This window comes from Diabrotica virgifera, chromosome 4 (genome assembly GCF_917563875.1).
Source record: "Diabrotica virgifera virgifera chromosome 4, PGI_DIABVI_V3a".
NCBI classification, from domain to species: domain Eukaryota; kingdom Metazoa; phylum Arthropoda; class Insecta; order Coleoptera; family Chrysomelidae; genus Diabrotica; species Diabrotica virgifera.
In genome coordinates this window covers 111607015-111621447 of record NC_065446.1, presented here as the reverse complement: position 1 = coordinate 111621447, position 14433 = coordinate 111607015, and the positions used below count along the sequence as shown (strand labels likewise).

The 14433-nt window shown below is 33.7% G+C and overlaps 1 protein-coding gene across 1 annotated transcript in view; it reads right to left on the bottom strand.

The window, feature by feature from the left end:
• Positions 1 to 225: 225 nt before the first annotated feature.
• Positions 226 to 14433, bottom strand: part of LOC114341076 (melanoma receptor tyrosine-protein kinase) — a 735210-nt gene continuing 721002 nt past the window's right edge. Inside the window, exons 18-19 of the mRNA XM_050649582.1 lie at positions 12946 to 13139; positions 226 to 2275 (exon numbers count right to left, since the gene is read on the bottom strand). Of these exons, the coding sequence (XP_050505539.1) occupies positions 2040 to 2275; positions 12946 to 13139 (430 nt within the window). The 3' untranslated portion in view covers positions 226 to 2039. The remainder of the gene's footprint in view (positions 2276 to 12945; positions 13140 to 14433) is intronic.

Sequence of the window (14433 nt, the reverse complement as noted above, 5' to 3'; positions counted from 1 at the left end):
ATACAGGGTGTTCCATTTAAGAAAACTCAGAAAATACTCATTCCAAGTTTCAACCCACCCTGTATACTAAAATTAATCATTTCGCTATACTGTTAATGATTAATAGTAGTAGACTATATTAAAAATCGTTTGAATATAAATAGAAAATTTGATGTCAAATCACTACAATTCTACAGGGTGTAGATGTTGCTAAGAAATTAACAAAAAAACGTAATTAACTTTTAAACTACCTCGTATAATATTACAAAACCATATATTTTACGAAAGAAAACATTGGGGAGAATCCAAAAATGTAAAAATATACAGAGTGTTCATTTTAAAAAGACATAAGTTTCTGTCACCCTGTAAATACGCACGCCCCTGTATATTTGAAAATATTTTTAAATTATGGTACTATATGTGCCCCAATTTTTACCAAAATAACTTTTTTTCATATCTCTTAGGACAAGTGAGTAATTGGCCTTTGTCACACTAATGCCCCACCCTGTATGCTTGGAATATATCACTAAAAGACAAGATTAGAAGTTCCGATATAAGACGTAGAACGAAGGTCAGGTATATCGTGGAAAAAAATATAAAAATGTAATGGCACTGGGCTGGTCTAATAGCCAGATAATATGGTAACATATGGACATGGAGAATACTAAATGGAGACCAAGGAGGAGGGCAAAAAGCATGGAAAGATCACAAAAGAGAAAGGTTGATGAAATAAGAGCTGTAGCAGACAAATACTGGACTATATTAGCGTAAGCTAGAGAAAGATGGAAGCAATTGGGAGTGGGATGAATACATTTAGGAGTGGGTGGAAAATGGTTGACGAAAAAGCAAAAGACATCCACAAAATAGGACGACAAAAAAACCTACTTAAATCCTACACGCTGATCAGGCTTACATTATTTCTGTTGAAGATAATAAACAATCTATTAAAGACATATTAAGGAAGACCATTCAGGCATCATCTTCATCAACAAAAACAGCACTGAACGAAGTATTTGAGAAAATCAATCGCTCCCTTAATAAATGAGATACGCAATGACCAGTAGCTGCCCAGATATAAAAGGCGTATTTAATAATGCACTACCAAATTCTGTTTAAGATGCAGCAGATCATACCTTATCTTGACCGGTATCTTATGTCTTATGGAATCGTTTTACCATTACATTCAAGTTGTTCTCGTTGAAAACTTTCAAAAATTTAACTGGTGTGTCATGGCATCCTATTTTCCCATCTTTGTTGATATGTAGCTGTTGTTACCTTATTTTATAATATCTCATACATTCATTTTAAGAGTACCTATTCGTTACATGATGCTAATTTGTAAACAAATGTATGCTAATTCCTCACGTCCCTGTCCTCTTCTACTCTAACTCATAATAAATGACAAAATTAAGGGTAGATGCGGACCAGGGCATAGACAGTGATCCTGGCTTAAGAACATACAAGATTGGACATGCCTGCCCCCACACCATTAGCTAAAGGAGATCCAAGATATAGAAAAAATTGCTAAAATTGTTACCCATCTTCTATAGGAGAAAATGAAGGAGACTTAAAGAAAAAAAAATGTGTAATATTTACTCGCCAGATAATATGCGCGAACAAAGAGTAGCTGTTCAATAATTAGGTCTTATTTGGTCTCATTTGGATTACTTTTTTATCAAACTTACCTTTAGAATTTATATAACATTTTGATCTTTTTGAATTCATATAGTTTAAGTTAGTTGTTGTTTTCTTACTTATACATATAAATAAATTATTTGCAGTGTAAAGATATATTATTAAAGTTTTATTTATATACAATCAGCAAAAGCAATATTTTGTATACAGGTAATGCACAGAAAAATGGTTCAATATCATCTAAGTATTTGTTGTGCTTCATTGCAATAAAAACATCTATATACAGTCTTTTATCTTTTGAATATCTCATCTTAAAATCATTTTGTACCGTGATATAGGTAATACCCAAATGTCAACTACGTAACTTGTTACACCTCAAATCTCCTTAAAAATCCTTTTTAATTCACGTTTTATTCCTTTAACAATCATTTGCCCCCCATGTCAGTGTATTCTTGAGGATCTTCGTTACTTGGAGTCTTCAACTTCCTGGGCACCTTAATGGGCGTTTCGTAGCCCTCTGTATTAACTATCTTATCATCAGCTATTTTCTCTAATTCTTCGTTCAGTTTTTTTTCTCTAATTTCGCATTTTTCTAAGGACTCCGTTCTTGACAGATAGTTCAGTGGATTGATTTCGGAAGATGAATCATCCAAGTTATTTTCTAAAACACCAAAATAAAACTTTTATTAAAAAGAGGCAGATATTTAACAAGTTTTATTTATACTACGCCAGTCAATGGGAGGAAGAGTAGGATATTATCTCCGAATTCTATCCTACTGCATGGATTTTAATGAAATTTTGGGAATAGCCTCTACTTATCTTAGCCTCTACAGCCCTTATCAGGGGTGGAAAAATTGTTGGTAAGATAACCCCGGAATTCGCTAGAGAACCTAATTCTAAGCAAAAACTGTTCTATAATTTTTTTTGAAAACTCCATAATTTTTGAGTTATTCGTGGTTGAAAATTCGCCATTTTCATTGAAACACAAAACCTTTTCGAACGGTTTTTTTCCAATACTTTAAAAAATATGCATTTAACTAGAAAAACTGTATAAAACGTTTTTGTAGGTTATCAAAACAAAGGCAAGCTTGCCTTCATAAATCTTCTAGTTATAATACAAAAAGAGGTATGGTAGGTGAAAAAGTTTGTTATTTTGCTACATGCTTAAATTAATGTATTCAACTTGAAATAACAGAGAACCGGTCGATTTTATGTGTATAATGCCACCAATACGTTTTGTAGTGTTTAAAAGGACCTTTAAAATGAGCAATATTAAAGGTAAATTACATTCAAACTAAGCGCGATATCTTGCAAACAAAATTGATAACTAATGTATTTTAAGAAAAAATGAGAAGTAATTTTAACCCCGATCCACCAGAATGTAAATGCATCATTTTTCGTCTACAATACCTTTTATTATAGTATTATTTCTATCTTCAAAAAGTTGGATGAGATTAAAATGAATGGTTTTTGAAAAAAATAAGATCAAATTATAGAGCGCATTTTTAAATTTTCTTAAAATTCTTCCTTTTTCTCCATGTAACTTGAAAATGATAACAGATACAGTAATGAAAAATAAAAACGAAATTTTTATCTAAAAAAACTCTACATTTTTGTATTACATCTTTTTTTCGTATCTCTTATCATTTTCGAGTTACATGGAGAAAAAGAATATTTTTAAGAAAATTTAAAAATTCGTTCTATAATTTGATCTTACTTTTTTCAAAAATCCTTCATTTTAAACCAGTCCAAGTTTTTGAGCATATAAATAACACTATAATAAAAAGTATTTTAGAAGGAAAACGATGTATTTAAATTCTGTTGGATGACGGGTTAAATATACTTCTCATTCCTTCTTAAAATACATTAGTCATCAATTTTTTTGTAGAATATCTCACTTAGTTTAGATGTAATCGACATTTAGTTTGCTCATTTTAAAGATCTGTTCAAGCACTACAAAAGTTATTATTATCATTATACACCTAAAATCGACAGTGTCTCTGTTATTTCAAGTTGAATACACCGATTTGAGCATGCAGCAAAAAAAACAAACTCTTCTTACCTACCATATCACTCTTTGTATTTTAACTAGAAGATTTATGAAGGAACGAATCTCTGTGTTTTTTTATAACCTACAGAATTATTTAATATAGTTTTTTTGTTAGATGCATAGTTTTTAAGTTAGTCACAAAAATCCGTCCGAAAGGGTATCATTTTTCAATGAAAATGACCAATTTTCAACCACGAAGAACTCAAAAAGTATTGAGTTTTCAAAAAATAATTATGGAACAGTTTTTGCTTAGAATTAACTTCTCCAGCCTCTTCCATGGCTATTTTATCCAAAAAAATTTCACCCCCGAGAAGGGATGAAAAACACCCCCAAGATAAAAGCGCACATCGGTATAGGGTAGACTTTGTTTCTTGAGCTCTTCCCTACTTACTGTGAAAATATCAAGTACATCGATGTAGTAGGATGGAATTCGGAGCCAAATACCCTCATTGACTGCCCTATGTGTGCTTTGATTTATTTTTCTGTGTAAACTTGGGATATTTTTTAAGAAAAGGCAGCTTACGATTAAATTCGATTCGGGGCCACCACCGTCGGCTGAACAAGGTTTCTGCTTTTCAGCGTCTTCAGAGCCGCCTGTGGTGTATCCAGAATCGAACTGAATCTAGCTGTCGAACTATGCATATTAATAAGATATTAAATGCTTACGGACGCCTTACCTACATCTATCGAGAGACATACAAAATCCTCTATAGGTCGGAGTGCAGAGTCCTTGATAACTATCTGTTACCTGAGCTTTTTCTTCTTCTTCTTCAGGTGCCATCTCCGCTACGGAGGTTGGCAATCATCATAGCTATTTTAATTTTTGAGGCAGTAGCTCTAAATAGTTGTTTTGAGCTGCACCCAAACCATTCTCTCAGGTTCTTCAGCCATGAAATTCGTCTTCTTCCGATGCCTTTCTTGCCATCTACCTTTCCTTGTATTATGAGTCGTAGGGCCATACTTCTCGCCCCTACTACTGTAGTTTTATTTCTTTAATTGTAAGTTCAACTTCCTTCCCTTTGCCTATTCTTCTTGATACTTCGCTGTTCGCAATTCTATCTACACAGGAAACTCTCATAATTCTTCTATAGGCCCACAGTTCAAAGGTTTCAAGTCGTCTCATTGTCTCTACATTTAATGTCCATGATTCCATTTCATAATATAGTACACTGTATGCGTAACATTTTGTTAGGCGTACTTTAAAAGCTAATGTTAAATATTTGCTACATGGGGCCTTCTCCATTTTCATAAAATTAGAACGTGCTTTTTCGATTCTGACTTTTGATTTCTGCAGTGTAGTCATTATTTTCTGTTATAAGTGTTCCTAGGTAAGTGTACTTTTTTACTCTTTCGATCTGCTGGCCCTCTACTATCAAGGTTTCGTTAGTATTATGGTTGTTTTTACTAATTTTCATAAACTTCGTCTTTTTGATATTGAGAGAGTCCGTACTCCCTACTACACCTTACTATTTTACTCACTAGTCTTTGCAGGTCTTGTAAACTATCGGCTTTTATTACTGTATCATCTGCATATCTGCTGTTGTTAACTAAGACTCCATTTACTCTTATGCCGACTGTTTCATCTTCCAGAGTTTCTCGCATTACCTCTTCAGAATAAGCGTTAATAATCCGGTGAACTTAGACATCAAAATGCTTGGCAAATAACAAAAATTGCCGGAGAGCCAAATTTTGGTGGAGAGCTAGGGTATACTATAACAAATAAAGTTTAAAAAGTCCCCATCGATCCCATGTGTGCGTCAAAAGTTATTCGGGGTCAAAGGTCAAAATTTGAGATTTTTTGGATTTTTTTCGAAAACGGTAAGTTTTATCAAAAAAAAACCTCAAACCAAAGTTGTAGATCTTAATATTCTCTACAAAAATTGTCCGTACAATTTTTTTCCTAAGAGTTACCATTCCTGAGATATCGCGATTTTAAAAGTTACTTTATACATTATATGCACATATAAGCCACGTATATACATATGTGGCCCTTAAGACAAGTATAAATGCCTATTTGTGTCTCTTTTATATAGTGTATTATACTATTCTGAAAATATTTCTTCAAAAGGTAATCAGTCCCAAACTGAATTTCCTCTATCCACGTGGCCTTGAAAAACATTTGGCTATACCATTGTTTAAAAAAGAAGATATTGTCTATGGCAATGGCTACAGTATTGTCCGTAGGTCTGGTTCATAATATTATCTGTTTCTTTTAGTGCTAAAGGTTCAGTTCAAGTGAATATAAGTACTTATTACAAGCGTCTACCATTTAGTACCGTTACCGTTATTTGTACAATTTTATAGTTTTAAAGATGTCTCAGTTTTGCTTTATTTGCAATAAACTTTTACATATTGGATATTGAAGTGAAACAAGCTAAAAATGACGCAGATATCCTTATAATTGAGACAGCAATTGAAAAATTTAGGGCAACAAACACAACAATTGTAGTTGGTGAAGATGTTGATTTGTTAGTACTGATTACTGCAAGGACTCCAGTAGATAAAGTTATTTATTTTCTGAAACCTGGAAGGGCTCAACAGCGAACAGAGATATATTCTTCGAATAGTTTATCGGCTTACCCCAAATGCCAAAAGTACATTTTATTTTTACATGCGATAACCGGCTGCGACACTACGTCAGCAATGTACAGAAGGGGAAAACGTCAGTACTTAAATTATTCGAAAAAAAAAAAGATATGACTGATTGCTGTAAACTTTTTACAGAACTTGATTCTACACCGCAAACAATAATTACGGAAGGAATTCGCTTTCTTCTTGCGGTTTATGGAGCTCCAAAAAAATTATTGGTCTTGATAAATACCGATACTTAACTTTTGTAAAAAATACGCGAAACAAGAAACAAGTAAAACTATCATGTCTTCCTCCAACATCAGCGTCTGCTTTTCAACATTTGTATCGAGTATATTATCAAGTTCAAACAAGGCTAGGCAATGAACTGAATCCAGAAGACTGGGGTTGGAAATTAATAGATAATACTCTAGAACCGATTAAAACCTTACTCCTACCTGCTCCAGAAAAACTCCTTAACACTATTTTTTGCAATTGCAAAAAAGGTTGTAGTGCCAAATGTGGATGTAAAAAAGTCGGGTTGCTGTGTTCTCTAGTGTGTACCAACTGCCAAGGTCAGTCTTGCTCAAATGTCCAGTTTAGTACAACAGAGGAAGACTCCTGTGATTTTAATGAAGAGACCAATGACTCAGTCACATTTGAACAATTTTTGAACATCCAGCAAGAGGAAGAGGAAGAAGATGAAATCGAAGAAGACTTGACTGTTGAAGTAGACTTTCAAGAATATGAATCTGATGAAAATATCTAAAGAAATCAAAACAATAATTAACCTAATAATCAAGAGCAATATCAATAATCAATATCAATAATAAGGTAATATCTAGAACTTGACCGATATTGTTTCCTTAAATTATCCTAAAATTGTCAAAACAGTTAGTGGAGTAGGCCTACAGGGGAAACCACGGTAAAAATAACGCGCCGAGTACACTACCTCACAGGTGGTGTGGAAACGTGTGCATATCATGTATAATGTGACTCTTTGAATAGCGATATCTCAGGAATGGCAACTTTTAGGAAAAAAATAGTACGGACTATTTTTGTAGAGAATTTTAAGATCTACAACTTTGGTTTAAGGTTCTTTTTTGATAAAACTTACCGTTTTCGAAAAAAATCCAAAAAATCTCAAATTTTGACCTTTGACCTCGAATAACTTTTGACGCACACATGGGATAGATGGGGACTTTTTAAACTTTATTTGTTATGGTATACCCTAGCTCTCCACCAAAATTTGGCTCTCCGGCAATTTTTGTTATTTGAAATGTCTATATAGATCGGGTTATAAATAATAGAGGTAATAGTATGCAGCCTTGCCGGACTCCTCTCTTTATTTCCATTTCTTCAGATGTTTCTTTTTTAATTCTTACTTTTGCTCGCTGATTGTGTTATTAGTCTTAAATCTCTTTCATCTAGGTTTTTGAGTTTTCAGAATTTCCATGAGTAGATCATGTCTTACTTTATCAAACGCTTTATTGTAGTCTATAAAACAGACGTAAAGAGGACGGTTAACATCCAAACATATCTGTGTCAACACGTTGAAGGAGAATAATGCCTCTCTGATACCCATACCATTGCGGAACCCATATTGTGTTCACTAATATCCAGATCCAATTTAGGGTGTATTCTGGCGACGATAATTTTCAGCAGAATTTTCAAGGTATGTGACATTAAGCTTATGGTTCGGTAGTCACTGCATTATTTGGCATTCACTTTCTTTTGCAAACACACAAATGCTGATGTCAACATTTCTCTAGGGATCATTCCCGTAGTATAGAGAGCGTTGAACAGCGTAGTATAGATAGCGTACTATTATGTCCAGGTTTTTCTCGTTGACCAACTTTATCAGATCGCTAGGTAATTCATCTGGACCAGCAGATTTATTGGTTTTCATAGAGTGTATTGCCTGATTAACCTCTGATTTGGTTATCTCTGGGCCCACATCTACGGTTTGGCTATCTAAGGATGTACTAGCTTCTCTCTGGTCATGAAATAGTTCACCGATGTACTTTTTCCATCGTCGTAGTTTTCATTCTGTCTCTATTATAATATTTTCATTTTCGTCGAGCAATATATTTGAGGTTCTTCTATTTCCTCTTCCGGATAGTTCTTTGACTTTTTTATGTAGGTTGAAGTTGTCATATCTGTTTTGTAGTTGTTCTATTTCTTTACATTTTTCAGAGATGTAGCTTTCCTTAGCCTCCCTAATTTTTCTTCTTATTTGGTTTTGAAGCTGTTTATAGCGGGTCTCATTGATGGTTTTGTTTTTTTTTCTTTCATTCATCAACTGATTTCTCCGTCATCCATTTTTCTTTCTTACATTTGGTTGTTGTAAGTACTTTCTTACTTGGCTCTAATATAGAGGTTTTGAAGAATTGCCACTGCTGTTCTACGTTGCAATTATTTTCTGGGTTTCTGTCTATATTTGTGTTGATTTCGTGTTTCAGATTTTCTTTTGTTTCTTCTGACTTTAGTTTCGGTATGTAAAGTTTATTGTTGTTGCGGCTTGTTTGCATCTTTTTTAGTTGAAGTTGAAAGCTAGCAATAAGAAGACTGTGATCAGAAGATAGGTCCGCTCCTAGATATGCCTTTACTATCTGAATTGAGTTTCGATATCTGTGTTTTATTAGGATGTAGTCAATTTGATTTCTGACGATTTTGTTGTCTTTGTCAGCTAGCGATTTCCATGTATAAAGGTTGAGCTGAGCTTTTTACAAATTTATAAAGACACAGCCTGATAAATAGCTGACATGGAAGAATCTACAATATACATTCTACATCTTTCTATGTCTCTAGACTCCAGAGAGATGTCGCTAACGCGTCCGTATGCATTTAATATTTTATTAATATGCATAGTTCGATTCAGTTTGCTTCGAGATACACCACAGGCGACTCTGAAGAAGCTAAAAAGCAGAAACCTTAGTCAGCCGATGGTGGTGGCCCCTAATCGAATCTAATCTAAAGTTGTCTTTATTTATTTCATTTTACTCATATTTGAGTACTGATGATGCAGAATTCTGATGAAATTTGTTCTAGATAAGCAGTCAGGTGATAGCTGCATACTGTAAATTCTCCCATATCTGCTATTTATCGGCCTGTGTCTTTATAAATTTGTAAAAAGCTCAAGTAACAGATAGTTGCCAATGATTCTGCACTCTGGCCTATAGAGAATTTTCTATGTCTCTAGATGTTAATAAGGCCAGGAACCGAAGCTTTTCAGCTCGCAATTTTTACAGAATGGATCGATGGGCTTGAAAATTTGAGAATAAGTAGTGGATAGTCCAAGCATCAAAATCTATATGATGTCGAAAGGCGCTTTTATCATGGCGGCGGTTGCCACCCCATCTCGTGGGGTGGACATTTTTATTATATTTTAACCGCGAAAGTTGATAAAAACATTCATTCTAAACAAAAAATGTTCTATACATTTCTTTGATAAAATTAATAGTTTTCGATTCATTCGCTATCGAAAGTGTTACTTTTGTATAGAAAAATTCAATGTTTTTTAATATATATACTCATCAAGGGTTCACTAAATTTTTGCTGTAGAAAAAATTTTTTCAAACCCATTTTTTCCCAAAGTTATTGGGAAATAATAATTACTCTACAATTTATATTGAAACATTTTTTCGTATCTCTTATACTAATCTTTGAAGAACAAATAAACATGTGGGAAGACTATATAAAGGAACTCTTCTATGACATCAGAGAACCTCCTACATTAAATAAAGAAAACGACGAAGGTCCTCCAATACTGAAGTCCGAACTGTAATATACTCTACGTCAACTAAAAAACAACAAATCTGTAGGACAAGGTGAAATACCAGCTGAGCTATTGAAGTTAATCAACGAGGAAAGCTTAGACCTCCTTCTTGGATTATTTAATAATGTTTACAATACAGGGGCAATCCCTAAAACATGGCTTGAATCCGTCTTCATACCACTGCCTAAAAAGAAGAACGCCAAATTATGCCAGGACTTCCGCCTTATAAGTCTATTAAATAACATTCTGAAGCTTTTCTTGCGAATCATACAGAACAGAATATATCAAAGGTGTGACGAGGTCACCGGTCAAGAACAATTTGGCTTCATAAAAGGTATGGGTACACGAGAAGCAATATTCTGTCTTCAAACTCTGGCACAAAGATGTAAAGATCTGTTTTATAGATTTTGAAAAAGCGTTCGATAGGGTGAAGCACAAGACCTTAATAGAGAGATTGAACGACATCGGGGTCGACAAAAGAGATTCTAAAATTATAGAGGCTATTTATTGGAATCAGACAGCAATCATAAAGACCAATGTTAACACGTCAAGGCCAATTGAAATACAACGAGGTGTTAGACAGGGTTGTGTGCTATCACCCATACTGTTTAACGTTTACTCTGAGGTAATATTTGCGAACGCTTTATCGCGCTCTTTAGAAGGAATCAGGATAAATGGCCAAAGAGTAAATAACATCCGCTATGCAGATGACACGGTATTAATGACTGATTCGGACCATAGTCTGCAGATACTGTTGGATAGGGTTACTGAGAGTTGTGAAAAAATGGGGATGAAGATCAATATTGCGAAAACCAAAGTTATGAAAATATCAAGGAACAAAAATTTACCTCTTCCAATATATGTGAAACACCAACAGCTTGAATACGTAAGCCAATACAAATATCTTGGTTGCTGATTCAACAATCAACTTGATTATAAACAAGAAGTAAGGGCGACAATAGAGATAGCCCGACATTGGTTTATCAAAATGAAAAGCTTATTTTGTAACAGTAGCATTAGTATCAGCCTTAGATGTCGTTTTCTGCATTGCTATGTGTAGTCAATACTTTTGTATAGAACGGAGGCCTGGACACTCAACACAACACTGATGAGCAAGTTAGAAGCCTTTGAACTCTGGCTTTATAGAATAATCTTGAAAACACCTTGGACAACCCACACCACCAACGAAGATGTTCTGAGGAGAATAGGTACAGATAGGAAACTGCTAAAAATCATTAAAAACAGAAAAGTTAGCTATCTGGGACACATAATGAGAAACGGAAAAGTACCGCCTCGCGCAACTGATCATCCAGGGTAAGATTGAAGGAAAACGAGGTCCCGGTAGGCGCCAGATTTCATGGCTTAGAAATATCAGAGACTGGACCGGCCTTGATTCAACATCTTTGTTTAGAGCCGCATTGGACAGGGACAGATATGTAAGTGTTGTCGCTAACCTCCACTAAAGGAGAAACCACCACAAGAAGAAGAAGATACTAATCTTTCTATTATGAAGAAAATGGCATTTTTTACCAAACTACAAAAATTCGTTATTCGCTTTTAACTCCAGTTTTTTAATAACTAATCATTCTAAGCAAGTCAAACTTTTACAATCTATTAATAATAGATAAATAAATAAGAATAAATAAGGCCAATGACTAAAACACCGCTAACTTACATTATTATGCTTCCAATTGGATTTCCCCTTTTTTTCCAAAAAATAAAATATATTGATTTTTTAACCGTAACATTTTTATTTTTTATTTTAGAAAGTTTGGTAAAAAACACATCTATAGGAATTTGTAAGGTCTATAAGCCTATTAATATTAAATCTTTTTAAATCCTCCGTCGCAAAAAGAGGTGACTTTGAAAGGGTTCGTAAAGGTGGTTTTTGCATGTTATTACAAGTTTTAATTGTCAACAGCTCACTCAATCTTTGCCGTAGAAAATATTTTTGCACACTGTGTTCTTGGGAATTACATAAGCTACAATTTCATGTTTAAACATTTTTTCGTATCTATGATGCTAATCTTGCTATTCTGAAGAAAAGGCTATTTTTTTCCAAACTACAACAATTCGCTATTCGCTTTTAACTCCATTTTTTTAAAAACTAATCATTCTAAACCAAACTTCTAGAACCTATTATTAATACGTAAATAAAAAGGATCAAATAAGGTCAATGACTAATTTTAATTAGGTTGGTGATCAGGGAGTTGCTTGCGATCACTTTTCCGCTGAAAAAAAATAGGGACTGACATTCTGTTCATTAAAGGTCACCTATTTTTTTTTATTTCTGGAGATATATATTTTTAACTGCCTTAAATTAGTTTATACAAGTTGTCCTCGAAAAATGAGTAGTTTTGCCGTTTTTTTGACTTTGAAACTACAATATTTAGCACTTGACGGAGAAGAGCCAACATATTATAATAAAGTATAGCTCGATTACTACTGGTCTTAAAGAAAATTTTAAAAAACGGTTTTGTTTATTTTTTTAAAAGGTACATTTTTGTTAAGTAAAGTTGTTTTGATAAAACGAAAACTTTTGGAGTTATTAGCAGAAAAATTATTAAAAACATTGATTTTTTCGATATAAAACTAACACTTTCGATAGCGAATAAATCGAAAACTATCAATTTTATCAAAAGAATGTATGAAACGTTTTTTGCTTAGAATACACGTGTTTACTAACTTTTGCGATTAAAATATAATAAAACATTTCCACCCCGAGATGGGGTGGCAACCACCCCCATGGTAAAAGCGCCTTTCGGCGTTATATAGATTTTGATCCATGGAATATCCACTACTTATTCTTAAATTTTCAGTAAATCAATACATTCTGTAAAAATTGTGAGGTTTTGTCCTACTTTAAGCTTCATTTCTTGGACTATTTGAGATAATTTTGTGATGTGTCACCAAGGCTCATTTTTTCTATATTTACCTTCAGCATCTCTTTCTTCCTCTTCCTCTTCCTCAAATGGGGACATAAAATACCCCCTATTGTATATAGCATTGTTTGATAAATTGATGTACTCCATTTTGTCTTCCAGCAGTTTTGCAAACCATTTACTAAGATCCTGGAAAGACGGCCTTTGTTCTGGATCTATGCTCCAGCAATCTCTCATAATTTTGTACCTTAAAAAGAAAGAAGAATTAATTTGAATAATGCATTGACTCAGATGCTAGGTTGCCACAAAATGGATCAACTAAAAATTTGACAGTTAGAATTAATAGAGTTGTTCTGATGCTATATTCTTGTGGCATCTCAATGAAAAATGATGATGATGGTTAAAATTGTGGCTTATTCAGACCAAAAATACATACTAAATGCATTAGAGCCATAGCACCATGTTTGATCGTAATTCTCTATGGCCATTTGTTTGTCAAAGTTTGGCAACAGTGTTAGGATCAGGTCAACAATCCGGGATCTGGAGCAGGTTTTCTTCATTGCTACCCGGTTTCCAAAGTGTTAACACATTGCGTGCCACGTCGCTCATATATGACAGACACAGATATTTTGCCAGGGGCCACGTCGCTCATTTTTGATATATACGTATGACTAACTTTCATGGCCGTGGATATCAGTGGCCCCTGAGAGTAGTATCCCGATTAAAGCGTGGCACGCAATGTGTTAATAGATTTTTACAAAAGCTGTGAATCATATCAACACAGTTTACATTTGAAAAACATTCTACTAACTCTCCTAAGATTTACGGCAACTCAATAGTAGACATGCTTCCTATCGAACTAATAAAAATTATAGATGAACAGCATGTTGATATTTTAGTGATTCTCTTGAACAAAATTACTCAAAGCTTAGGCATATTATTCAAAGAGTGGTTAACGTCGATCTATATTTGTCTCCCTAATGTTGTTCTGAAGCTATTTCCTTGTGGCATTTTTATGATTAACTATTTATATGGGAAATAAGCCACAATTAAATTGAAAAAAAAATAATTTTATTAACGTTTCGTCGTTCTTAATATATAAATTATTAATAAATCAAACAAAAATGTTGTTGCTAAGTAAAATATTCTTCTAATAATTTATTTTTAATCTGACTTATTTATATTGGCAATTCAGACATATATTATGCATTTTAAAGTAGAATACTTTAAAATGATATTGCCAATATTTATGAGTTGTGTTCCTGGGACGACTTTAGTGAAAGATAGTTCATTCTATTACATGAAATCAACCCCAACTCAAGAATATCCGTCACAAAAAAATCATAGCATGTGATCTGTCTTTAAAAAGACAACCAAATGCAACGATGACAGTAAAATTCTCGTGTTAGAGATTCCATAGTAAATCACGAGGGAAAACCAGGAAAAAACTCGCGATACTATCCCGTCATCGTAAGTATTTGGTCTTACATTTAATTTTCTCTCAAGAAACTAATACCAAATTCTGACTTTAATGAGTTTAA